General features: G+C 59.4%; 2 protein-coding genes and 1 long non-coding RNA gene across 5 annotated transcripts in view; 1 reads left to right on the top strand and 2 right to left on the bottom strand.

The window, feature by feature from the left end:
• Positions 1-6: 6 nt before the first annotated feature.
• On the top strand, positions 7-22113 carry BACE1 (beta-secretase 1). Its single transcript, XM_029957738.1, has 9 exons — positions 7-156; positions 12466-12554; positions 13935-14151; positions 14626-14763; positions 15407-15541; positions 16509-16610; positions 16950-17099; positions 17239-17410; positions 18077-22113. Exons 1-9 carry the CDS (start codon positions 82-84, stop codon positions 18316-18318), a joined length of 1320 nt encoding a protein of 439 aa, XP_029813598.1. The 5' UTR covers positions 7-81; the 3' UTR covers positions 18319-22113.
• Positions 4508-13581, bottom strand: LOC115307082. Of its 3 annotated transcripts, XR_003915551.1 has the most exons (6): positions 13420-13581; positions 10472-10617; positions 9541-9970; positions 8597-8731; positions 7843-8035; positions 4508-4973 (listed from the first exon to the last, which is right to left on the bottom strand). It is a non-coding gene; the product is annotated as an uncharacterized LOC115307082 (long non-coding RNA). The 3 variants fall into 3 exon arrangements; XR_003915549.1 differs by lacking the exon at positions 13420-13581 and having other exon boundaries at positions 10472-10706; XR_003915550.1 differs by lacking the exons at positions 4508-4973; positions 7843-8035; positions 8597-8731; positions 13420-13581 and having other exon boundaries at positions 9446-9970; positions 10472-10706.
• Positions 22092-25984, bottom strand: part of RNF214 (ring finger protein 214) — a 40586-nt gene continuing 36693 nt past the window's right edge. Inside the window, exons 7-13 of the mRNA XM_029915699.1 lie at positions 25398-25709; positions 25120-25218; positions 24520-24896; positions 24259-24391; positions 23947-24051; positions 23567-23662; positions 22092-22718 (exon numbers count right to left, since the gene is read on the bottom strand). Of these exons, the coding sequence (XP_029771559.1) occupies positions 22653-22718; positions 23567-23662; positions 23947-24051; positions 24259-24391; positions 24520-24896; positions 25120-25218; positions 25398-25709 (1188 nt within the window). The 3' untranslated portion in view covers positions 22092-22652. The remainder of the gene's footprint in view (positions 22719-23566; positions 23663-23946; positions 24052-24258; positions 24392-24519; positions 24897-25119; positions 25219-25397; positions 25710-25984) is intronic.

The following is a 25984-nucleotide window of genomic DNA, read 5'->3' as shown; positions in this document are numbered from 1 at the left end:
GGCGCCCCCCTGGGGCTGCGGCTGCCCCGGGACGCCGGCGACGAGCGGGAGGAGCCCGGCCGGAGGGGCAGCTTCGTGGAGATGGTGGACAACCTGCGGGGCAAGTCCGGCCAGGGCTACTACGTGGAGATGACCGTGGGCAGCCCGCCACAGACGGTAAGGCCGCCGGGCCCCCCTGCGCGAGCGGAGGGCAGACAGGTGCCGGCCGGGCTGGATGGTGCGGGCAGGAGGGGTCTTCCCCCAGATACTCCCTCTGGGCTCTCAGCGGCAGCAGTCACCCCAAAGTTCCCCTGTGCCACCTCCCTTCCCCTCAAGGGCCTCCCCGGCTCCCGCATCTGACGGCCCTCCCCTGCCCCCAGTCCCACACGCACACCCCTCAGTGAGGGTTTGGGGCAAGAGAAAGGCCCCGGGGGGCGGGGGAGCCTGGCCCCGGGAAGGGTCCAGGCAGTAGGGGCGCAGTGAACAGGTGTCAGCCTTGCCAAGCCTGAACCTCCCAACCCCAGCACTCAGGATCTTGGTCCCCCAGCCTTCTCCCCGACTCTGGTATCCCGGGGACCTGGGGTCCTGGCTGTGATTCCCAGCACCCCGAGGACCCAGCAGCCCTGGCACAGGCTGGATAAGCCCCTTGCTCCCAATGTCTGCGCTGCTGCAGGGACAGCAACGCCGGGCTTCCCGGCTCCTCCTGACCGCCGCTCCAGCCCAGATGCCCAGACTCGGGCTCCCCTCCCCCTCCCCCTCCCCCGTGCATCCGGCACTCCGGCCCCTCCCCCTCCCCCGCGCGGCACAGCACAGGCCAGAGGGGACTGAACTGAACCGGGAGAAAGGAAAAACCGCAGCCCTGGCAGCCTGGAGCCGGAGCCCCCTTCTCAGAGTGACCCTCCTTCCCCCAGCTGACAGGCGCTGGAGGAGGGTTGAAGGCAGCCTGGCGGTGGGGGGAGAAATCACGGCCAGCGCTCCCCATCCTTCCAGTCCTTCAGGCCACCTCCAAGGTGGCGGCCGGAGGCTGCACCGTCCGCGCCGGTGTGGGTGGGCGCGTGGCCGCTGCCCTCCGGGCACATTTGCCTCCTCTGGGGGTGGGCCTGGGCACGGTGGCAGCGGTTCTGCATGTGCTGGTGCATGTCACCTTGAATCCGAGCCTGCACATTTCTGTGAGGCGCCCTCCTCCCTGCTCGGGATCTGTGGGATCTGTGTCCGGAGGCCTGTCCTTGGGAGGGTCGGTGAAGGTGGGGCTGTGTGTAGAAGGAACAGCCACGCTTGGCTCAAACTTCTCAGACAGCTCTTCCACTGCTTCTGGAAGAAATGCAAACTTCCGTCAGTTACCTGCTGGAAGTGAGGCTTCCTAGGTCCCTGCCACCCAGGCCTACCTCCCACCTCCCGGGCTCATCCAAGGCTCTGGCCTCCCCCACGTGCCCCTTCTCCTTCCGGTGCATCATAACTCCCCCAGAAAGAGTCTTGATCAGTGTGAAGATGGGCCCCTAGCAACCTGGGCCAACAGGGTGCCAGGTACTGTCAGCTAGCAGGGGGGTGTGGAGACGTGCAGCCCGCCTACTGCTCCCTGACCTGCTACTGATACGCTGTCCTAGCCTGTGACTGCCTGGGGCCGGGCACACAATGGGGCTTTGGAGCCACCCGACAGACCTGGGATTCCAGCCACACAGCCCGCAGCGTTTCCTGGGCCCAGTTGTGTGGCCTGGGGCAAATTAAGCAACCTCTCTGAGGCTATTGCCTTGTTCTCCAAAACAGTGAAAGGACGTCCTTTGCAAAAATTAAATGGGACTTGCAGGGGGATGTGCGGGGGGGGGGGGGGGGGGGGGGGGGGGGGGGGGGGGGGGGGGGGGGGGGGGGGGGGGGGGGGGGGATCGCCTTGGACCACACACCCAGACACACGGCTGACCTCCAGGAAACAGAAGTCACTTTCTGCTAACGTCTCTGGCCACGTCTGTCTCTTATGTGCTATGCAGGAAAGCCTAAGATCTTGGGAGCTCTGGGCCACCACGTTTTACGCATGTAGGACCCGGGGAGGCGGGGGGGGGGGGGCAGTTACTGCCCTTGCCCGGCCTCCTGAGACAGCGCATACATCACCCCCCACCCAGATATTGGCGGAGGGTAATTGCCCAGTGAATGTCAGTTCCTTCCCCCTCCTTCCTAGAGAGGCAAAGTGGGCCTCCAGTTCAACGCCCGCCCCAGGGACCATTGCCAGGGAGCCCACAGTTAGAAGGACTCCAGGCTGCCCTGTGGCTGTGAACACAAGCCAAGGCCAAGGCCGGTCTGCGCTCTGTGGTGAGGCTGATTCTCCCCCCCGGCAGTCTCGAGGAGGCCCCTTCTGCTTGCCTGCCGGGGCTGTTTGGAGCAGCCGACGAGAAGGTGGTTGGCAGGTGCTCTGAACCTGGAACTCGGGGCGCACTTTCCACATGCCAGGAGACTAGGCGTGGGGGTTGAGAGCTGATCCTCAAAGAGACAGGAGGTACGTTTTCTGCCCATGAGGAGCGTAGAGCAGGAAAGCGTGAGTACCCGTACAAGGTCATCCAGAGCAGCGCTCAGACCTTTGCCACCAGGGCCTGCTACCCACGCAACTTCTCTAGCCCCATCCAAGACCTAGTGAGTTGGAATTTCAGGGGCCCTGGCTCAGGTGTGAGGAGCACTGATCTGCAGTAGTACAAAGAGTGAGAGCGATAGGTGTTCAGGGGGTGAAATCAAGGAAGGCCTCCAGAGGAGGTGTGCTGTGAGCGTGGTCTTGAAGGATGGATAGGAGAGGGGAGGCTGTTCCCAGCGGGGAAACGGCACCTGTCACACGGAACTGTAACCACACGAAGCTTGAATGTGCACTTCTTCCCACCCTTAGCCTGGGTCCGAGACCAGAGGACACACAACGAATGAGGAAATGAGACATGTGTTTGGGCTGGTGCACCTGTGTTCAGGAGGCTGAGAAAGCCAGTCCGGCTGAGGCCACGGGTTTGGATAAATAGGATAGAGCCAAACTGCCAACTGCCTTCAGTATGAAGCTGTAAGGTTTGGACTATGGTCTGCAGACACACAGGGAAGCTGGGATTTATTTGTGCAGGGGAAGGACACAGAGAAAGCAATCTTTTCGGAAGAGACATCTGAATTTTAGGGAGCCTAGAACCGAGAGGGGCAAGGCGCTGTGACGCGGACGGCGTGCGGCTGTGATAGGGTAGAAAGGAAGGAAGACCAGGATGCGGGGACGTTCCAGGACAGGACCTGGTGACACCGCTGTGAGGGGCGAGGAAGAGGACATTAGAGGTGATTTCAGGATTCTGATCTGGGGTGACTGGGGGACCATGTGAGGGACCAGGAAAGTCGGCGGGGGTGGGGGGGGCTCGCTCATCAGTAATGGTGGACAGATGATATGCATCTCTATGGTAACAGTTTACGTAAAGTTTTCAAATATATTCTATATAGATGACTTCCTTCTCTACAGTCCTTCCTGCAAAATATGAAAATGGTCTTAGCACTTACAAGTTCCAGCAAAAGAAACGGGAAGTGAAAATTTAAACAATTGGCCAGAAGACGGGCCAGGAAGCCGGGACCCTCTCTCACCTGGCTGTGAGTCTGGGGGCAGAAGAGAGGGCTCGGCATGACCATTGCTTTGCATTCTCCCACGACACCTGCTCTATGATTGCTGTTTTTGTGTTTGTTTCCCCCCCAAAACATCAAGCTCTTGAGGACAAGGTCTTTTGAAAAAACAATTTTTTTTGCAATGTCTTATTTCTCTTTATCGAATAGCCATGATAGCGCCAGATTCAGAACACGCCCCTAAACCACACTGAGCGAGTGAATAAATCAAGTGTAGGCCGGACGAACGGAACTCTCCATGGGGCTGGAAGTGCAGAACTGGAGCCCGTGGAGAAAGAAGCCCCTTCATCCTTTTCACTTAAATGAAAGGATATCATCTCGTTCTGATAGGATGAGTATCAGTGTCCGAGCCCAGGATACCACTTGTTAGGCTTGAGACCTGGGGGCAGTCGGGGCCGTTTAACAAATGTTTCATGAGCACCTACCGTGCGCAGGAGAGAAAAATAATGGCGTGGTCTTTGCCCTGGGAGACCTCGCGATCCAGCGGGAGGCACAGACATATGAACAGCCAAATAGCATATGAGACCGAAAGCATTTGGTACAAAGAGAAGAGCAGGGGGTCTCAGAAAGGCAGGACAGAAGCGGCTACTACTGACGGGGCATTGGGAAAGGCTTGCTGGGAAAGGGAGCGCTGAGTAGGGCCTGGCAAGATGAGAAGCTTTGCTCTTTGGAGGCTGGGGAGAGACGCGTCGTGGGCAGAGTCAATGGCCCGGGCTGAGGAGCTGGGAGCCGGGCGGCAGGGGCGCCGGGCGGCCGAGCAAGCCTGGGTTGTGCTTTGCAGGCAGTCGGGAGTCCTGGACACGTGAGAAGGGGGTGGGCTGGTGTGGTTTGGGGTCTAGGGAACCGGCTCCAGGGTGGAGCGGGGTGGGAGGGTCGGACAGAGCGCCTGAAAGAGGCAGGAGCTAGCAAGGATGGAAAGAAGTCCCAGAGATCCTGCATTCACACGTCAGGGCAAGCAGGTGTCCTCTGCTCCTGGGGAGGGGGGGGAAGAGACGAGGAACATCGGGGAACACAGCAAAAGGAGCAAACTTCAAAGCACAAGATAGCTCATCAAAATTCCATGTTTGTGATCCTGCTTTAACTGCAAGGGAGAAGTATGAGCATGTCCATGGTCGGGGGGGGGGGGGGCACTGAGGCTCGGAGGGACTGAGTGGTTTGTACGAAGAGACTCTTAAGGAAAAGAGTCCAGGGCTTTGGGTTCCAAGTCCAAATCCTGGGTCCTTCCCGGCGTTCTCCAGTCTGGGACATGAGGTGCCTCCGAGATGCCAGTGGGCCATTCCTAGCGATGCCTTGGCAGCGGCTAAGCGCGGGGATGTGGAAACCAGGCGAGCGGTCGTGACTGGACAGGGGGACGCGGGGGTCCTCTGCAGGGAGGTGGTCTGGAAGCCAAGTTGGCAAAGTTGTTCTCTGAGAGGTGGCGGGGGGGGGGGGACCTAGGGCAAGAATATTGAACAGAGACCAGGGCTCAAGGCAGCAACAGAACTAGGAGGGCTCAGGGTCTCTGAAACCAAGAGGGTCAGATGGTTTTCCGCTTCCCCTCCCTAAATTGGCTTTTAAACCATGATTTGTGGGACTCTGTAAACGGACCTCAAGGATGAAGGAGACGGTCAGGAGAGGGGGGAAAGGGAAAGACTTCGGAACCTCCACTCCTCCCATTGCCGGACCCTCGCCTTCTCCCTGCTCCCAAATCAGCTTGTATTGTCATACAGTGGGATTCCAGGTCCTTCCTTCCTCCCCTCCCTCCCTCCTCCCCTCCCTCCTTCCTCCTTCCTCCTTCCTCCTTCCTCCTTTCCTTCCGGTACTAAAAAGGTTGAAAACCACTGACCTCAAGGAACCACCATCCAAGTTAGACAAAGCAGGATTAGACAAGACCCCCCCTTCTAGGTTGCCCACCCAGCCCCTGAGACCACAGCCGGCTGCAGGTTGCACAAGAGGGCACTGCCAGGACCCCACACTGCCATCTCACACACTTCTCTCCTCTGCCTCCCCAGGGCAGGAAGGAAAGAGTTCAACTGCAAGTGGGGGGCGGGGAGACTGGGACCTCCCACTCAGGTGGGAGGTCAGGAACCCTCCTTGGGTGTCTCCAGTAAAGATCTAAGCAGAAAATTCCGGTTGAAAATCCAGGAAGAGAAACATCTCTCAGGAAGCTCCCCTGTTTGGACAACTATCTTCTCTGCTGAAAACGTGTCTCTCGGGGGCCTGAGCAGGGGAGAGCTCTGGGCAGGAGCCAGGCCGTTTTCCCGGTCTCAGAGCTGCCCCAAGCTGCCCCTGCCAGGGCGGGCCCAGAGGGTTGGAGAAGCGTTCGCTGGTGCCCTTGTGCCACATCCTCAGGCGGGGCAGCCAGTGGCTCCCGAGGGCGGAGGTGCTCCCTGTAGGGGAGTGTGAATCCACTATCTTCAGGGCTGATGTGGGGGAACCTTGGTCTTTTTTCCCACGAGCTCCCTGCCTTTGCCACCCCAGCCTGTCCTCTTTTGCCAGGTCTCCTGGGCCGTACCAAGCTGTGGCTATTCTCTCTACTGCCCGTGTCTGGGCTGCACTGGCCTCTCGGGGCTGGTGAAGCCCACCAGCTCTGTCCCAGTGCCTGTGGAGCCCTTGCCAGCTAGCACCAGGACTGAACCAAGGCATCCCCTGGGGGCTCAGACAAGCAAGCCTGTACTGAGCACGACCCAGGCGCCCCGGAGCCAAGTGGGCTTATGCCAGAGACCAGCTATATATTCAACTGAGGACAGACCGAGAGCAGGCAGCCAGTAGCTGCTGTCATGCCTCCCCCACCAGGGGGTTCCCGGGGCTTTCTGTAGATGCTGGAGGTGTTCAAGCTCTGCCTCAGGAGCCACCACGGGAAGGGGACAGAGACAGAGGCAGTAAACAACAACAACTCTTGTTTTTCTCTCTTTGGGATACTGGGATCCTGCATAAAGTTGGAAAAGAGTTCTGCTGCTTTAAAAAATGAAAAACCGTTGTCTTAGATCTGTTCTTCAAGAACAGACATGTACACTTTTTGACCATTCAGACCCATTGAATAGGAAGCTGTGATAAATTTTAGTTGAGTTGGGTTTGACACTGGGGGAAATGGAACGTCTTGCCCAAAGGGAGAAAGGCACACTAGATAAGGTTTGGGGCGACCCGGCCACCTTTGGATTCCTTTAAAAACAAACCAAACAGCCCACAGTAGGGGAAGTGGCACCAGGGAGTCTGTTAGCTCCCGGGTATGGACCGACAGCTTCAGCCTGGAGAGAGAAATGGAGAGCAAGGATGTGCCCAGGGAGAGGGTTTCCAGTGGGTCAGCCGGAGGGAAAGTGGACAGGACCCAATGGCTGGACTCTGCTGGGGACAGGAGCTGTGTCCTCCGCGGCCCTCAGCCACGGCCAGCTGCTGACGCCAGGCTCCTCCTGTCCTTCCTTGCCCCCTTCTCTCAGCCTCGGGCAAGCTCGGGTCTGGGAACACCCCCTCAGGAAAGCAGATAAAGCTGACTCAGAGCTCGAGGACCGAGTCCTGAAGTTACTACCATTGCTCCAAGAACCCGGGTGGATAATCCGGCCAATTTCACGGGTATCGTGGGCATCCACTGTCACCGTCACCATACATGGTACCAGACTGAAGTCACCCCTGCAAGGACCCTGGGGCTCAGAATTAATACAAGAGTCTGTAGGGTGACAGAGAACTACAGGAAATGAGGCAATCCGGGTCCGTGTGAAAAAAGTCATGACGGCGCACCTGCTGGGCGCTAGGGAAGAACAAGATAATAAAGACACAAAGGTGCTGCCCGCCCGCGCGGGGCTCCTTGCGTGGGGACAGACGTGAGACGAGATGATTAAAGGCTTGAGGGTGTTTTACAAAGAAACACAGGTGTCACTGAGGACCTGCAAGAGAAGGGGGCTCCCGTGGCCGAAGGCATCAGGACACGACCTTTGGGAGAAAGGACGAAATAGATGTAAATGAAAAATGAATAGAAGTTAAACAAAACAGGGAGAGAATGTTCTAGGCATGGGAAACAGCGTATGAAAAGGTTCAGAGAACCGTGAGAAGCACAGTGAGGGACGGGGGATAAGTGACAAGAAATATTCATCGGAGTTGACCTCTGGCTGGCGAGATGCCCCAAGGACGGGGATTTCAGGATTTAATTTGGATAGTGGATCTGTTATCTGCTGTTGTGTAGCCAACTACTCCAAGACATGGTGGCTGAAAACAAGAGCCATTTTGTCTTTCAGGATTCCATGGGTTCGCTTATGGCTCTTCTCCGGGTCTTACCTGGACTCACAGGGCTCCACTCAGCAGCTGGGTCAGCGGGGGGCCAGAGCTGGCCTGCTGGGCCTCCCTCTCCATCGAGTCTTTCGTCTTCACGGAGGCAAGATGGCGCTTCCACATACAGGACCAGGGCAGCATTCCCAGAGGCTGGTCCCCAGTGCACAGGCCCCTTCCTCCCCTGCTGATGCCCCACTGGCTACATGAGCCATGGGCCGAGTGGATGTCGGAGGGAATCACACAGACATGGATACAGGGGGAATGATTGATTAGTGTAGTGATCTACCATATGCTTCCTCTCAAAGCGAGAGACGGGAAGGTCAGATGAAAGACCAGACGTGCGGGGTGGTCAGAACCAATGGATTCTTGTCTAGCTTGTGGCTTGTGTTCGGTGGGTCAAATTGCCCACTCACTCCAGGCGCCCATTTCCTTCTCTGTGAAATGGGAGAATGCCTTCCAGCCCCAGCTTTTGCTAAAAGGCTTATTAGACAAGAGTAGAGGTCCACGCACAAGGACAGAGCCTTCGTCTTTGATAGGAAGAATTCGAGTTAAAGCCCCTCATAGGGCCCTCGGATAGGCTACCAGGCCAGGTTGTAGATCTTAGTAACTAGAGCTCTTTCAGAGTTGACCTTACAGACTCTCTCTAGGCTGATGGACAGATGACCCCTGAAGGCTCTTTGCATCCAGAAGAATCTAAGCTATCCCTGCCTGCTGAGGGCCGGGGCCGAGACAGGTGAGGACTGGGGAACAAAGAACTCACCTGCTTTACCCAGAATGCACCGGCTCCGTGTCTGCGCTGCGCACGCTCGGGGAGCCTGCAGAGTGAACCTGGCAGGTGCGCCTCTCCCTGTGGGGCTTGTTAGCATTTCCCCGAAGCTGCCTTCCCTCAGAGGCCCTGGCGTGGGGGGTGGGGACATTTGTTTGTTAGGTGATTGGCAGTGACCAAGCCCTGACCCCAGGCTGTGATCTCCTGGGAATCTAAAAAAATAATAGCTACGGAGACTCCAGAGTCAGCCTGGCCCCAAGGGTGGGGGGAAAGATGGCTCCAAGACCCCAGCTTCCTGACGGACCTGCACCCCGGGTCAGACCCGGGGGCCTGGAGAGGGGAGACAGGTCTGAGCTCAAGCCACACCCACAAACACCCACAGCTGGGGGACCACGAGGGCTCTCTCCTTCATCCAAAAAACAAGATAGAGTAGCTCTTCCTCTTTTTCTTTCCTTTAACCAGTAAGTCAAGAACTAATCACCAGGCACTGTGATGCCCATTAGGGACACAATGGGAGCTTTTAAAAAAAACTTAGATATAAGGGAGGTGAGATTCGATGTGACCCGACAGTGACACATTCAGGGGAGGCATTTGAATAAGAGAAAATGTCCTGGTCTTTCTCCGTCCGGGGCGGTCCCTTTGGAGCTCAGACTGCGGGATGGTAGGTGCGCAGACAGACTGGCCAGCGGGAAGGAAGCCGTCTGGTCGGTGAATGGCCTCGGCCTCTGTCCCCGAGGGCGGGACCGTGGCCCAGGAGCTAGAGGGCCAGCGGCCGGGAAGTACAGGACAGAGGAAGCTGGCTATGCAGGCGGGGCCGGACAAGCCAGGGCCCTGGAGGCGATGTGAAAGCTTACGTTTTTTATTTTCATAGCAGAGGGGGTTGACTGGCGCAGGAGGCCAAGGCGGTCACATCTGCGCTTGGGAAAGGCCGCCCTCACCTGGGGGCAGGGGCGGGCCGGAGAGGCCAGGGCGCGTGTGCCAGAGCCAGGTGAGAGGCTGTCCTGGTATTCCAGAATGAGGCGATGCGCGCTGCGCCCAGGGGCGGCAAGGGAGGAGGTGAGACGTGAGGAAATTCCAGAGACGTCTGAGACGGGACTTGATGCATCGGATGGAGATGCGAGGAGGAGGAAGGTGTCAGGACGTCCCCCCAGTTGCTGACTTAGAGAACAGATAGGTGGTGACGCCACCCACTGACACAGGGACGCTGAGGAAAGACAGGTGGGCGGGACCGCGTAAGGTCAGCTTTGGACGCACGTCCGGAAATTGAGGTGTCTCTGAGGATGTTTGTTATGTGCTCCTGGAGCTCAGAGCGGAGGAAAGGGCGTAGGGCCACCAGCTTGGGGGTCGGGGTGCTCCTTGGAGCTGTGGCTGCAGGGGAGAAGGCGGAGGAGAGCAGGGCCTGAGGAAGAGGGCCAGAGCCCGAGCCCCGAGAAGGGAGCCCGCAGCGCGGCCAGAGGGGATCTGGTCAGAGATGGGGAGGACCACCACGGCCCCGGGCGGCAGGAAGGGTGTTTCCCGGAGGGAGGTCCTCACAGTCGGATGAGGACTGGTTGGGAAAATGTCTTTCGGTGACACGCAGCCTCTGCTGGCTGGAGCAAGGTGGTTCCGTAGTGGAGGGAGGGGCCGGAGGACCGTTCTCGTTCTCGAATGGGCTGAGGCACCGAGGGGAGGGGGAGAGGGAGACAGCTGGCCTGGCAACTCTGGTCGTGTGGTGGCGACTGTGCCGGAGGGAGAGGCAGGGAGCTGGGCAGGGAGGGAGGCCAGGCGGGCGCCGCGGGGGGCCGGGAGGTGAGGGGGCTCCCGCCCCACTGTTCCCGGGCAGGAAGAGGTGAGGTGTGACTGTGTGGAACTCTTCCCGGCTGCCCTTACCTGCCCTGCTCAGCTGCCTGGGCCCCACGAGAGCCCTCCGCAGGGCGGGAAGGCGGGAGCCTGCTGGGCCGGGGGTGGGGGGTGGCTCCAGTGAGACACGTTGGCAGGGCAGGACCAGGGACCGCTTTGCTCAGGAGCCAGGAGCACTTTGCAAAGAGCAAACGGGTAGTTGGACATTTGCTCAGAAGAGACTCTCGGCCCTTTGTGTTGGTTTCCCATCTTCGGCGGCGGGTGGAGAGGGAGTGGCGGATGGGGCCCGGGGGGGGGGGGGGGGGGGGGGGGGGGGGGGGGGGGGGGGGGGGGGGCCAGATTCCTAGAGTGGGAGTGCGTGGGGGTCGCCGGGCCCTGGGCTTGACCTCCTCTGAGGTGGATGGGAAGGGCCTTCCTCAGATGTGGGGAAGGGCTGGGCCCGGAGGGGCCACGGGAGCGATGGGCCTCCTGGCTGGGGAAGGAGCACTTGGCAGCAGGCGACAGCCGAGGGGGAGGCCTGGACCAGCTGCGACCTCAGGAGAGAAGTGCTTCCTGAGAGCCAGCCAGGCGCACATTCCAGGGAGCCCTCTCTGGCACAGCGATGGGGAGCCTCCTCCTCTGGGGTCCGGTGGTGATCATAGGGATCCCTGTAGGAAGGAGGCCAAGCCTAGTGTCCCAGCAGGTGGGGGAGGGGGCTCCTGGGAGTAGGTGGGGAGGAGCCTCTTAATCATTAACCTGGCGGACTGAAATCTGAACTGCTGTGCCTCCAGCTCTATTGATTCTGAAAGCGCAGCATCTGGGGCTGGCAGCTGCCCAGAGACCCTGGAGAGGGCATGGCGGGAGGGAAGGAAGGAGGGAGGGAAATGGGGAGGCGGGTGGGAAGGAGGCTGGAGGCAGGGTCAGATGGCAGGGGACAGACAGCCCTGGAGAGGGGTCTCTGGGGACACGGGGAGGCCAGGAGACCTAAGCAGGTGCCGGGGAGGTGCAGTCAGCGGAGGCCCAAGGACCACTGAGAGCAGGAAGGAGCCTGAGGCTCTGGAGACCGAAGCCCCGAGGAGCAGGGTGGCGAGCCCACGGTGACAAGGTCAGAGCCTGCACCACAGCTGAGGTCAGCTGACTTGGCTGCACTGAGGAGAGGACGCGGGAATGCCAGGGCCCTGAGGTCAGGGGAGAGGAGGTGATGGGCACGAAAGGTCCGCGCGAGAGGGCCGATTCTCGGGGTACCGCGCTCCTGAGGACAGAGGCGTGGTCTGGCTTGGCCTGCGAGGATACAGGAGGATATTCAAGATGTGGCTCTGGACGGACTGAGGGACGGATCAGGCCGCCAAGGAGAAAGGAGGATGGAGAGAGTAGAAGCGCTAGAAGGAGCCGCACACCACAAGACACCTGTCCGTACTCATTTAGCCAAAACCCAGGGCCCTGACAAGGCCGGTCTCCACCAGGTCGTCCGAGTGGGCTCCCGGCTCGCTGCCCGTGTCACCTCTGAGATGGGGGTGGGTGGGCCTTCTTGGGGAGCCACCTTCTGGCAGGCAGGGTCAGGGCATGCGGGCACCAACACGCCGTCCTGCCCCCGCAGCTTCCCTCGCCCGTGCCCGCTCCCAGAATAGCGACACGGGGATGCGAGCCCAGCCGCCGGCTGGGGGTCGGCTTCTAGGAGGACCGGAGAAGCAGGGAGGGGGCAAGCCGTGCAGACGTGACCGGACAGGAACCGGAGTGGATCAGGGCAGTCTGACGGCAGATGCGAAGAGGAATGAAGACTGGAGGTGACGCGGCTCCGACGACACAGAAAACGTCAGGCCGCCACGGAGGAGGCGGGAGCGGCCGCGGCCACGCAGAGGGCGGCCCGGAGGCCGTGTTCCGCCTTGCGGTCGTGGCGGTCGCTCTCGCCAGGCTGCTCTGTCCCGCAGGGAAGAAGCTTCCCCCGGAACCTTCCAGAGGGGGCGTGCGTGCCGGGGCGGGGCGGCGAAGGCGCTGAGCCCAGGGCCTCGCGTGGCTAACGGCCCTCTCTCCCCTTCCTCCGACAGCTCAACATCCTGGTGGACACGGGCAGCAGCAACTTCGCGGTGGGGGCTTCCCCCCACCCCTTCCTGCACCGCTACTACCAGAGGCAGCTGTGAGTCCCGGGAGAGCCCTTCCCCGCGGCCCAGGGCCCAGAAGGGGCAGGGGAGGGCTTCGGGGAGACGAACACGGGCTCCGCGGAACTTTTCTAAGAGAGAAGCGGGGGGATGTGAGGGGTCTGCTGCGGGGCCACCGAGCAGTGCTCCAGTCCTGACACACAGGCAGCTCCCTGGGGAGGGGAAGCAGGGAGGCGAGGGGCCCCAAAGCCCCCAACTCAGAGTCGTCCCCTTTCTGCCTGAACTGGGAGACGTGGAGACGCCGCCCGGCCCCCGGCCCTCAGGTTCCGGGCAGCACCGCCTCCCTCGGTCCAGGCTGGGCAGACCGCAGTGGCCGCTCCCTCCGCTGGGCTGTCCCGGGAGCTTCTCCCGGGGCGTCGCACGGTCCAAGGGAGTCAAGGAGGGGCCCTCCGTGAGCCCCGCTGCCCGGACCGGTACCAGGGACCGAGCTGCCCCGTCCCCCCGCACCGCCCAGAGGTCTAGCGGCCGGGAGGGTCCGCGTGGGTTTTTAGGCAAGAGCAGAGAGGGGCGATGCGGGCGCCTCGGAGCCTCGTTAGCACAAAAGCGCGAAGCGGCAGGGGACATCCATGTGTGACGCGTCTCTGTGGAGCCTTCGAGCCTGTTCTCGGACTTGCAGGCAGACGCCAAGCCGTCCTGGGCATCTTCTGCCTTCTAGGCTCCTTCACCTTTCACGTGCCTGCCTGAAGGCCGCGGCCAGGGACGGAGCCGGTCAGGATCCTTGACCCGGTCCCACCGCTGCCCTCCGGCAGGCACGCAGGGCTGGGGGGTGGCGTGATGACGCACGTGGGGCGGTGTCACATGCCCGTGAGCACGTGTGCCACACAAGCAGTGCGTGATACTCACCTGCCCTGCTCTGCTGAGAGGCCAGGCCGATTCTTCCTTGGAAAGAACTTGCCGGAGAGGCTCCGCATTCACCCCGCCCGGCACTTTCTCTACCACTCAGATGGTACCACCGGGTCCCAAGGCAGCAAGAGTCAAAGGCTCCCTTTCTCCGGGAGCTTGATGGAGCTGGGGGAGGAAGAGGTGCCCGCTGGCTGTCCCTCAGCAGCAGCAGCAGCGGGCACAATACACAAAGCCTGCTTGTTCCTCACGGGGCCTGAGCTCATGATCTAAGGGTATGAGCTGTGGAGACAGGAGGGTGAGCCCCACTAAGAGCTGCCCTCATCTGTTTGCAAGGTTACTGTACATTCTGCTCCGGGTGATCGATCTGGGACGTTCCGCTGAGCAGTCTGGAAGTACCTTAGCTTACGCGGGATGCCCCTGACATGAGGGGAGGCATCTGGGGAACAGGGGAGACGTTGGGTCCCTACGCAGGAGTGGTGGCCACGCCTCCACAGATCTCGGCCTCCTTCCCACAGGTCCAGCACATACCGGGACCTCCGGAAGGGTGTCTATGTGCCCTACACCCAGGGCAAGTGGGAGGGGGAGCTGGGCACCGACCTGGTGAGCATCCCCCATGGCCCCAACGTCACCGTGCGTGCCAACATCGCGGCCATCACTGAATCGGACAAGTTCTTCATCAATGGCTCCAACTGGGAGGGCATCCTGGGGCTGGCCTACGCCGAGATCGCCAGGGTGAGAGAGCAGGGCCTCCCCCACCGGACGCCGTGTCTGCACACCGCACCCTGCATGCTACAGAGGGACGGGCTTGGGGAGAAGGGGGAGGGACTGAGGAGGGAAACACACCAGCTGGAAGGGTCAGGTCACCGAGGGACGGGGTGGCCGGCTGCGTCTCGTCCCTGCAGAGGGACGCTGTGACAGGCACAAGACTAGGCTCTGGTTTCTACCGACTCCCAAGATCTCAGGAATCAGAGCCCCCCACCCCCCATAAATCTGAAACGGGTTACACATACGGGGATCAAAGATTCTGTAGATGTCCCCCTTTGCACTGCTGGTGTCTCCTGCTAACCCTCTCGCTGCCAAATCTGTCCTTCGAGATGGTCTTTCCCAAGGGACACCCCCAAGGTTTTGTTCTTGCCTTCCAGAGCAGGCGGGAAGCTGGGTCTTTCCACTGGGCCCGTGGATTCACTCCTTGTCTCTCCGCCACAGCCCGACGACTCCCTGGAGCCGTTCTTCGACTCCCTGGTCAAGCAGACCCGCGTCCCCAACCTCTTCTCCCTGCAGCTCTGTGGCGCCGGCGCGCCCCTGAACCAGACGGAGGCGCTGGCCTCGGTTGGAGGGAGCATGGTGAGTGGGTCCTCGGAGAGGGGCAGAGGGGTGGGCACGGCCTGCCTCCCTCCCCCTAAGCTGCCGCCACACTCCTGGGCTCCACGACTTAGACTCCAGAAACCTCTTTGTACCCCCACCTCCGCTTTTCTTTTTCCATCCTGTTCTTCCTTGCGTTTAGTCCAGAAACGGTTCCAAGTGCCTATGGCAAACTTGGGAAGGATGAGATGATTAGGGAACTGGAAAGGAAATGAAAACGAGACCTCTCAAAATAAGGTTACTCAGGCTGATGATCAGAAGGCAGAGATGTAAGGAGTTTAAAAGTCTATTTATTAATTCATGAGGACACCTGCTGGGTGGGTCTCCATCTCCAACAAGCAGAGAAAATAAAACTTGTAAGAGAAGCAAACAATCATTCATTTAACATTTACTGTGCCAGTTTAGGTTTAAATAACTTTATATTGAGGGCCGCGAGATTCTGAAACATAGAGTCCTATAAAGCCTCCCCCGGCACGTTCTGCACACACGTAAGGAATTACAGACCACGGTGGGAGAGCAGGAAGATGAGAACCGTAGCCTGTGAGGGGGCCTTGCCACCCCCGGAAGTCTCTGACCCCACTGCCTTCCCTCCGGGCCTCGGGGCCCGGCCTCCTCTCCTCCCTAGATCATCGGGGGCACCGACCGCTCTCTGTACACGGGCAGCCTCTGGTACACGCCCATCCGGCGGGAGTGGTACTATGAAGTGGTCATCGTGCGGGTGGAGATCAACGGGCAGGACCTGAAGATGGACTGCAAGGAGGTACCGGCGCCGGGGGCCGGGGGCCGGGGGGAGGCGAGGGGGCGGCTGCAGAGCATGAGGTCAGACCCTGAGTTTAAGGCCGGGAGGATGAGGTGGCGGTGCGGGGCCCCTGCAGAGAGGGCTGGGGGCTGAGCCTGGAACCATCGTGAGTTTAACGGCCACACGACCGTGTGGGGGCTAGGGGCTGGCCGGGCGCTTCCACGGGGCCGTGTGGGTCGTGGTCTAGGACGGAGAAAAGCAGGTCTGGACTCCAGTCACCGCCTTGCCTGATGGCCTTGGGCAAGTTGTTGGGGGGCAGCTTCGTGTGGAGTGAGTGGAAGAGTCCAGCTTTGGAGGGGGAGGACCCTGGGTTTCTAGCTTTGCCTTTCATTAGCCGTGTGCCCTCAGGCAAGTTACTCTTTTGTGTTCCAGTCCCCTCATCTGCAAAACAGAGGGGAAAACAGCTTTTCCAGAGATAGTGGTGGAGACAGAGAAGAGGGGGTAAATCGTCTCTCCCAGGGCCTGGCACGCAGCGGTGCCCAGTAAATAGCAGCTGAAGCACTTGGGTCTTCCTTACCTAGACCCTCAGTGGACGTTAAGTTAGAACAGATATAAAAGCACAATGAACAGTTAGAAGCACTATACAAGGTATTTTTATTTTCGAGATTTGGAGAATGTCTGCCCCACCCAAGACGGTAAGAGTTAGTATTTATTTACTGGATACTTCCTATGTGCTGGGCACAATTCTGAGTGCTTCAAATGTATTAACTTAATCCTTATAATAACTCTTTGAGGTAGGTACTATTGTTATCCTCATTTTAAAGATGAGGAAACTGAGGCACAGAGGCTAAATAACTTGCCCCAGGATCTACTAAGAAGTACGGAGCCAGGATGCCCCCCGCGCAGTCAGAGTCGCCCTTCCGATCCCGTCCGGAGCCTGGCACCAAAAAGAAAGGCTCCTGACTCTGTAACCCCGTCCCTGCCCTAGTACAACTACGACAAGAGCATCGTGGACAGCGGCACCACCAACCTCCGCCTGCCCAAGAAGGTGTTCGCGGCTGCTGTCAAGTCCATCAAGGCCGCCTCCTCGGTCAGTGGGCCTCAGGGCCGGGCACCAGGGCCGGTCAGGGGGGTCAGAGGCGGTCGTGAAGGTCACGGGCCTCAACCAGAGCCAGGCACTCTACCCTTAGCTCCTTGTTCTTAAATGCCTTCAACGCGAGTCTCTTTCCTGGGTTTGACGTCACTCAGTCCCCCAGGTGCCAAGCGCTGGCCCCGCCGCCCCTAATTCTCGGGTTTCAGCGCGCCTTTCCCCAGCGCGGGCCTTCCACAGAAAAGCCAGTAAAGGGCCGGGAGTGCCACGTGACAGCGGGAGAAGCGAGGTGCCGGGAGGGGCAGGGTCCCCATCGCTGTCCCTTTCTTGCCGACGCAGACGGAGAAGTTCCCAGACGGGTTCTGGCTGGGGGAGCAGCTGGTGTGCTGGCAGGCGGGCACGACCCCCTGGAACATCTTCCCCGCCATCTCGCTCTACCTAATGGGCGAGGCCACCAATCAGTCCTTCCGCATCACCGTCCTTCCACAGGTGAGTCCCAGGGCGCGGCGCGGCCTCCCAGGCGGGGGTGGCAGAGGGAGGAGCAGCCCGGGGGCACAGAGCCCTGGAGGGCGGGGGCGGGAGAGGGCCGCGTGGGAGACCTCCTCTCCCTCTGTGCTTGCTGTCTCAGCAATACCTGCGGCCGGTGGAGGATGTGGCCACGTCCCAAGACGACTGCTACAAGTTCGCCATCTCGCAGTCCTCCACGGGCACGGTCATGGGGGCCGTGATCATGGAGGGCTTCTACGTGGTCTTCGATCGGGCCCGGAAGCGAATCGGCTTCGCGGTCAGTGCTTGTCACGGTAAGAGCCAGGGACGAGGGTGGGCTCGGTCTGTCCGCGTTCGTGCTGTCCAGCGGCCAGGGTGCCTGGGCCCGGCCGCCCGGGAGGTAGCAGTAATAGTTGCGTCCAGCCGGAGCCAATCTGTGGTACGGAAGCTGGCATCCGTGCTTGTGCGTTCGCTGTGCTGCCTGGCACGGGGGGCCGGGCACGGGCCGGAGCCTGTGCTGGAGACCAGGAGGCAGGGCTGCCCCCGCCCCTTGGGAGGCGGTCGCTCCACGGGCAGCAGGCTGAGCCCACAGTGACCTTGTCAGCTGCTACATGATGGGCTTGAACGCCAGCTCCTTGAGAACGCTGGCAGGGTCTTGCAAGCGGGCGTCGGCCGAAGAGGTGAGTCTCCCAGGCATATGAGGGGCTGACTTTCTGTCAACTCAGGAGACTGACTTCCGGTCCCGTTCCTAGCGCCCGGCTACCAGCCGAGGGCCCTTGCGCCCGCTGACCCGGGGCAGGGGCGGGGGCAGACGCGCCTCTCCCTAGCAAGGCCGCTCTGTCCTGCCCCTGAGGATCTCCGGCGGGGAGGCGCCGAGCCTCCTCAGGGGCTCATTCCAGGCCTATCGGGAAGTTGTCTGCTGCGCCGGCCGAGCCGCTGTGCCCGTGCGCGCTGCCCACTGACTCCTGCCCTTCCTCCAGTGCACGACGAGTTCAGGACCGCCGCGGTGGAGGGCCCCTTCGTCACCCCCGACATGGAGGACTGTGGCTACAACGTCCCCCAGACGGACGAGTCCACCCTCATGACCATAGCCTACGTCATGGCCGCCATCTGCGCCCTCTTCATGCTGCCGCTCTGCCTCATGGTGTGCCAGTGGCGCTGCCTCCGCTGCCTGCGCCACCAACACGATGACTTTGCGGATGACATCTCCCTGCTGAAGTGAGGGGGCCACGGGCAGGAGACGGAGATTCCCCTGGGCCACAGCCGGTAGCTCACGTGGGCCACAAGCAGGAGACACTGATGGCACCGGTGGCCAGAGCACCGCAAGACCCCGCCTGCCCACCAGACGCCTCTGAGGTGACAGACAAGAAGGGGAGCCGGCATGTGGCTTAGGGGGCTGCGCCTGCAGAGACGGGAGAGAAGAAAGCGGCCCCCTGGTGGCAGGAGTGTCCCTGGTCGCCTCCAGCCGGAGCTGGGAAATTCTGCTGCTTGACACGTCAGCCTTGAGCCTCTGCCCGCCATCCCTTTGGATTCTCCAACCCAAAGTCGTCGTCTTTTCTTAGTTCTAGAAGTAGGGGCACCCCAGCCGAGTCACCCCAGTGTGCGTCTCTCTGCGGCACCCCAGCAGAGGCGGGCCAATCTTGCCTCCCTGACGGCCAGGGTCAGGAGGAACGGATGCACAGTCTGCTATTTGCTTTAGTGATAGGGACGCAGAAACAAGCCTAACATTGGTGCAAAGACTGCCTCTTGAATTAAACAAAAGTGTAATTAGACTGAGTATTTGTACAAACGGGGGCGGGCGGAAGAGGAGAGGAGGGGGCGCGAAGGCAGGGAACAGCTGGCATCAGAGCTGGACAAGGCAGAGCCACGGCCACTCCCCAGCCTCCGACTGTACCCCCAAGACCGCACCCCATCTTGCAAGATGCGTGTTGCAACCCAGTGTGTTCTTTCTGGGGTTGTGGCCTGACCCGAAAGTGGGTTGGGGGTAAGGGCTTGCCCAGCCGAACAGCTCCTGTTAACGCTCTTAAGTGGAAAGGGCCCGCTAACACGTTCCATCTAGCTCGTCTCTCCCTGCACCCCGTGCGCCACACACAATGGGTACCACTCGCCTTTCCCAACACCCCTCAGCCCCAGGTGCCCTACGAGACGGCAACTGGAGGGCAGCAAGCTCGGCAGCGCCGGGCCCCTTCTTCCTGCCTCCACGTCCCCTCCCTCCCCAAGCCCCGAGCCCTCCGGAGTTCTGCAGCCGAGGTGCCGGGAGGGACGGGCAGACCTCCCGTCATCCAAGGAAGCAGAGCCCTCACGGTTGGTGCAGCAGGTGCAGGGTTGATGATGCCCTCGCCTTTCCCCGGGCTTCTTCCTGTTCAGCTGTAAGGTAGCGGTGAGAACCCCACACGAGACAGGAGTTCTGGTGCCTTCTCTCCCTCTCTAACGTCCCCTCCATCAACCTGGCTGAGGCGGCCGGCAGTGGCCCTCGGATTATGCCTGGGGTCAGGACCCCGGGCCGTCTGGCCCCAGCATCACTGCCTGCGGTGACGAGGCTGCCGGGGAGGGGCCCAGGGCTGCCTCACTTCCGTCACCCCCGGAGCCGCGCGTGGAGGCCATCCTCCTCCTCCCGCCTCCCCCCCCCCCACTCCCAATAAACAGTACTTGGCTACCCCAGGCTGGTTCTTGGGCTAGGCAGCGGGCACCGAGTTCCTTTCCTGCCCGTCAGTTCTAACACAGCGGACCAGGACACCAGTGCTAGCGGGAAGCCATGGCCCCCCGGCTCACCCGCTGGGCCCTCCTGCGGTCTTGCTGCACCCCGCCTCCAGGTGTGGGGCCCGCCAGTGTGGACCGGCCTGGCGAGGGAAAGGGAAGTACACGGAGGGGCTCTGGAGATCGGGGCCTCGGCCAGCTGCCCACAAGCCATAAACCAATAAAGCAAGAACACTGAATCACAGCTCATTACCTGGGTTCGCTTCATTCCCCTTGCACTTGGTGCTGCTTTGGCTGCCGGGACACCCCCTCACCACAAGGACCGTCAGCAAGACTGGAGACCATCCGTTTCCAGCTCGGAGCTTACTGTGTAAATAAACTTCCAGAACGGCTACCATGTGATGAAAATGCCACATTCTGCTTTATAATTTCTTCCCATGTTGGGGAACACTGGCTCTTCCCCAGCTCTCTCCAGGGCATAAGGCTCAACCCCTTCCTTAGGAAGTCGCACAGGCGTATTTTTTTTTTTAACTCATACTCACTTTTCTTTCTACAGTTACTTCCTTTCTACCCTGAAACTATTAACTCTAAATGTGAAAAAAACTTGACAGCAGCTTCTTGCTTGTAAAAATATGTATTATGTATCTCTATTTTTAAAGCCGACCCCCGAACAGCGACTGGCCCGTCTCTGCTCACTGTGCCCGCGGCCTCTCCTGCCGGTCTGCACGGCCTCCACCCTGCAGGCCAGCGGGCAGAGGGAGAAGGGGAAGGAGGGTGGACAGAACTTAGGCGTTGCTTTCTGACTGATTCTGAACGAGACAGAGAAAAGAGCAAAGTGAGGCCCCGGCTGCCACACACGGCTCCCCAAACCTCTGCTGTCCCGCCGTGGCTGGCTTTCCAGGGGCTTTCAGTAGGAAGCAGGCAAGCCCCCCGCCCCATGCGGCCACCACTTCCTCCTTTCTTCTCTCGCTACTCCTTTTGGCTTCAAAGATTCATGGAAAAGAGAACAGCTTTTATACCCATTTCTAATCTCTAGATTTTTTAGGGGATACTGAAAAATACTGCCGGTGGACTAAAGGACACTGCAAAGTTGATGAGAGAGAAACTCTTGATTACAAGACAAAAAATGAATCACCCAAATGAAAAGGCGGAGGAACGGGTCTTCCATTTTGCCACACTGCTGTTCCTAATAGCTACCAAACTGGAGACGTTAACATTTCATTAACCACAGGAGTGGGTCACCCGGCCCCCACAGAGGGGGACTGGGCCGTCGCAATCACCCACAAGATGCCAGGATGTCCTGGGAAGTGACGCTAGTCAACACGCCTGAGCAAGTGAGGCAGGACAAGAGAAGGGCTACGGCCAAGGGCCTGGGCAGGAACAGAGGACGGAGAAGGAAAAGAACAAACACGGGGGAGAGAATTTAATTGGAGCTGAAAGAAAAAGTCTCTGCTACCCTGACAGTGTTTACTGGGGCCAATGAGCCGGTCCTGGTCCCAGAGTGGGAAAAATTCAGCTGTTGCTAATATACTGGTGTCCTTCCCCTGGAGCTCATTTTTTTAAATTAAGACTTAGGTTTTCCTTGTTCAATTCCAAAAGAGAAGGAAGCTGAAGCCATTTCCTATAGGAGTAAAGGTAAAAGGGCAGTTAAAGAGTCAAAGCCCTGACAGACTCACACCTCTCACAGGTATAAACCCACCACCCAGACGTGCTCCCTGAGCAGAGGTGGGAGGGCGACCTAGTTCTAGAACACGCGGCTTCTCTACTGGAGCCCAACCTCCCTTCCTAGCACTTCAGCCTCCATTTTTCCCAGGACAGGAAACATGTCCCCCATCATTTTCTTGCTTCAGAAATGAAAACCCACATCCCAAGATCATTCTGCAAGTAATTTTGCACAGACATCTCCTCACCCCAGTGCCTGCCTGGAGCTCACCCAAGGTCACCACACAACTTGGTTGTGAACCCACTGCCTTAACCCTCGGAGGAGGGGTGGGGGGGCCAGTGACCAGGAGACCAGAAGTTACGGGGCAGAGGTGAGGGCTTCCCAGGGTCGGTCTGTCAGCTGGATCAGAAGCCAAGTCAGGGGCCGCAAGGGGTGGCCTGGCCCAGGAAACCTGCGTGCTGGGCTAGTTTCTGTAGAGAGGGCTCTCCAGGAAGTCAGATGGACAGAGCTCAGGGGGACAGGGGTGAGGTGGGACCCACTAATGTTGTTATTCTTGGACTGTGAATTTTGCTGATGTAAAACAAATATTCTGTAAACCTAATGTCTATGTGCAAATAATGAGCGTTAACACAGTAAAATATTCAACGAAAATTCAAACTATTAGGGTTACATTTTTTTTCCTCAATCGATCTCATTTTATCCATTTGGAGTAGAGTGGCTAGAACAACACTGAGGCTTCCGGAGGCTTTCAGTAAGCAAGGCATCTGGTCAGACAGCGGGTGAGCACCAGGGTTCAACTCTGCATACATGGGCCTTAAGAAAACTCACTAGAGGCTGAGCCAAGTCAAAGCGGGATGGCCTTAGGGCAGCGGCAGCTTCCGAGACGGTTTGTATATTGTACTTGAAAACAGCCCTAGGCAAAAATATCATAATTTCAAGGGCAAACTAAGCATCGCCTTACCTACAATCTGCATCCCCCAAAGGATTGCAAGGTGAGGGGACAACCATTTCTGCATAATATACATACTTTCATTTACGAACATTTGAATACAGACTTTCTATACACACGTTACCTATATAATAAAAATGTACATGGATGAGTACAGGTCACTGTATAAATATATAGTTTTAAAATCTTGAACCCGCGCTTCCTGTTCACATCAGTGTCTCCTCTTCTTCCTCCCCAGTCAGGTCCGTCATTTAAGAGTTGGACAAAAGGGACAAGTGTCATTTGTGTTGGTCTGGGCCCAGAATTTGATACACTGGAAAGGAAGAAAGACACATCTCAGGTTTATCTGGAGAGACGGGGAGGGAAGTCGGGGCGGGGGGGGGGGGGGGGCCATGAGGTCCGCTGGGCCTCGGGAACGCACACCAAGTCAGAAAGGCTCCTCCTCGGGGGACCAGCCGGGCCGTTTCAGGGGCCCCTACCCCGCCCCCCCAGGGTCTTCAGAGTCGGGGAACCTGCTCTTTTTACAGGGAGCAGTAACCACAGCTAAGGACGGGGCAGAGCTGCCCGGCACTGAACACCCGGCGTGGCCACCTTCTCGCGGCCGCTCAGGCGGGTGTGCGCACGTCGCCAAATCCCCTCCGCCCTCAGAGCCGACTCAGGATTTTCCCTCAGTAGGAATTTAGCTGTAACTCCAGTTCTACCTCTTGGAAAATCAAAATGAACAAAACAAAACGGTAAAGAAGCAACCATCCCTGCTGCTTAGAGACTTGACTGCATGTAACGTAACACACGACAGGAGCAACCTGTCAGTTTGTGAAGATAACCCCTAACAGGCGGGTCTCCGAGCTGGTCTGTGAAGGGACTTCCTAATGTCACGCTCAGGCTCCCTCTCCCCTCCTTCTCATGCAAGCACAGTCTCCTGACAGCGCTGTATTTGAGACAGCGCTTAGAAATGACGTCTTCTTGCCGGCGCTCAAGGGTGGGCTGCTTCTCCAGTCCCCCGAAGAGAACGGGGTAACAGGAGGCCGTTACTGATGGTTTAAGCCACAGTCTACTGAACACCGCACGCCGTGGTATTAATGATGACCATCAACAGAGCGACGCGGTCAAGAACAATTCAGGAAAGGACGTGTGGGCACGAAGACCGTCTCCCGCACCCACCTCCTTGTGCAGCACATGGGAACACGCCATCGGATGCAGCTCGCTGGGCTGGACCAGCTTCTGGCACATGAGACACAGCTTACAGGCGGCTGGAGCCTGAGAACAGGGGAGGGACGGCCAAAGAGTGAGGAGCCGCTGGGTCTCCTGGCCTTTTATGCCCACGATTCCGTCTACTATTTCGATGTAGCAAAGAGATTTTACACCAAAAGAAGAAAAAGGTCAAATACAGCTTCTTTCGCCAGAAGCACCTGCGTGTTCTCAGCAGGGGCTGCCAACGACCCAGCTGCTGAGCCGGAGGTTCCCCCCCACTCCACCTGCGAACCGTCCCTCCTCACCCCCCGCTCCTCCACATCCCGGTTTTCAAATAAAAAGAGGCTTACATGTGAATTCCTTCCCGGATACGAAACTTGGGCAGAAGGCAAGAACACTGGGCTACTGATCTGGGTCAACGGAGCAGGGAACAAGGCCCGGATCCGACCGAGCGGCTGTGGGCAGAAACACCGTCCGAGTCAGGAGACAGCGGCCGAGCAGCCCAGCAGGAAACAAACAGAAACCATGTGCTTCGCAGCCCGGCAAAGGAAGGATCCAGGCTGGAGAGCCTGGCTGCAGCGCCGGGGGCTGGCCTGTCCCCCTGCGTCTGCAGGTCCCGACCTCCTCAGCAGGCCCGGCTCGCCCCAGGGGGCCCGCCGTACCTGAGTGCTGGCCGCCACCCGCTCGTGTTCCGCCAGCCGTGCGGCCACCAACTGGATCAGCTCCTCCATGGTCAGGCCGGCCATGGTGGTCCGGGCCGTCTTGATTTGCTGAAGAATGTTGGTCATCTGCGCCCTAAGAAACCAAACGTTGACGGAAGAGAGATTCTGTGCTGTACTCACGGCAAATATCCATGAAACCTCCTGGATTTTAGCCCGCGGACATTTCTGACGAGTTTTTATTTAGTCCTGAAAGATACTTACTTATTGCATTGTGGGAAGCGAGTCAGTAGCTTCTCCAGGATCTTCTCCAGCTTGTCTACTGGCTGGGGCCGGGGAGCTTCAGGAGAAGCCTTGACACCGCCCAGGCCGGGGGGAGGGGGGATGGAAGCCGCGGGGGGCGTGTGGGGGCCGTGGGGGCCAACGAGGGAGGCCAGGCCGGGGCTGCTTCTCCCGTGGGAGCCAGGGAGGGGCGGGGACGGCTGGCCGGGCTGGGAGAGGGCGGGGCTCAGGACGGGGAAGGACAGGGAGCGGGGGTCTGCGCTGGGCATGACCATGGGCACCGCGACCTGCCCGATGGAGAAGGGCATCCGAGGGGCCAGAGCAGGACTGGGCTGAAACACCTGAAGCATAAAGTCTGTCTGCAGAGCGGCAGAGGTGGAGGACAAGAGAGAAGGGAAGAAAATAAAAGTTTAGGAAACGGCAGCAGAAGTCAGTGAGCAACTCTTCTGCCAAATAACCCCAACAATAAGGCAGCCATGTCCGAACACCGGCAGTGAGACCAGCTTCCTCACAAAAGGGCGGGTAACGACTCCGGCTGTGCCAGCAGCCCGGAAGGGGAGCCTCCCCGACGCCGGCCCTCACCTCTGATGGGGGTGGGGGCAAAGTGGGAGTCGGGATTTGAGGGAGGCTGCTCAGCTTGGCCCCGCTCCTCACCAGCTGGATGTGACTGTTGAACTGGTCCTAGGAAAGAGAGAAAGGCGACTGTCCTTCCCGCCGAGCTGACAGAGAGCGCGCCGCCCAGACCCGGGGGAGCGCCGCCCCGGGGCGGGGGGGGGGGGGTGCACCCGAGCTCCCCCCCATCGCCAGGGTCTCAGCCCAGACTGAACGCCCGCTCCTGCATCACCCATTACAACACTCACCCGAACGTTCTTTTTCATCATCCGAACTCCATTCAGCCTTGTCTCCCACTCCTGTTTGGAACGAACGGTCTCTAGTGTTGGGGGGGTTGACCTTTCAAGAGACCAACAGGAGTTTACAGAACCGAAGCAGGCCTGCTCCTGCCTCTCAGGCCAGCGGGCCAGCGTCTGGCTCCCAGGCCTGGCGAGAAGAGGGCGGGCCAGGTGCAGGAGGAGGTGGGGCCGGAAGTCGTCTGCTTCACTCCAACTCCAGCCTTCGTTAAGCCAATTATTGGAGAGAGAGGACCCACCACAGAGACAGGGTTTGGGGTCTGCCTAGAAATGCCACAGGGGTCCTCCAGGTTCCACGGCAGAAAGAGAAACGACTCTACAAGAAACAAGTCTCCAAAGACATCCGTTATGCTCTGACACCATAGGGGATACTGTTTATCTAATGGAACCAAGACAATAAAAGCACAGAGCTATGAAATACGGGAAGAGAAATCACTGAGCAATGACCACTGTGCAGACGGGGACGGCCCTGAAACTCCCGTGAAGACAGAGTGAGTGCCGGATAGGGTGTGAAAAGCCGAACAAACCCCCCCCCCCCC

The sequence above is a fragment of the Suricata suricatta genome, chromosome 11, assembly GCF_006229205.1.
Source record: "Suricata suricatta isolate VVHF042 chromosome 11, meerkat_22Aug2017_6uvM2_HiC, whole genome shotgun sequence".
Taxonomy (NCBI): Eukaryota; Metazoa; Chordata; class Mammalia; order Carnivora; family Herpestidae; genus Suricata; species Suricata suricatta.
This window is presented reverse-complemented; position numbering and strand designations above follow the sequence as displayed.

Bases quoted from the DNA above. Each gene is read 5' to 3' on its own strand.
- BACE1 (XM_029957738.1), top strand. From the start codon at position 82: ATGGTGGACAACCTGCGGGGCAAGTCCGGCCAGGGCTACTACGTGGAG. The intron at 12,555-13,934 runs GTGAGTCCCGGG...TCCTTCCCACAG, and splicing joins CGCTACTACCAGAGGCAGCT to GTCCAGCACATACCGGGACC. The intron at 15,542-16,508 runs GTACCGGCGCCG...TCCCTGCCCTAG, and splicing joins TGAAGATGGACTGCAAGGAG to TACAACTACGACAAGAGCAT.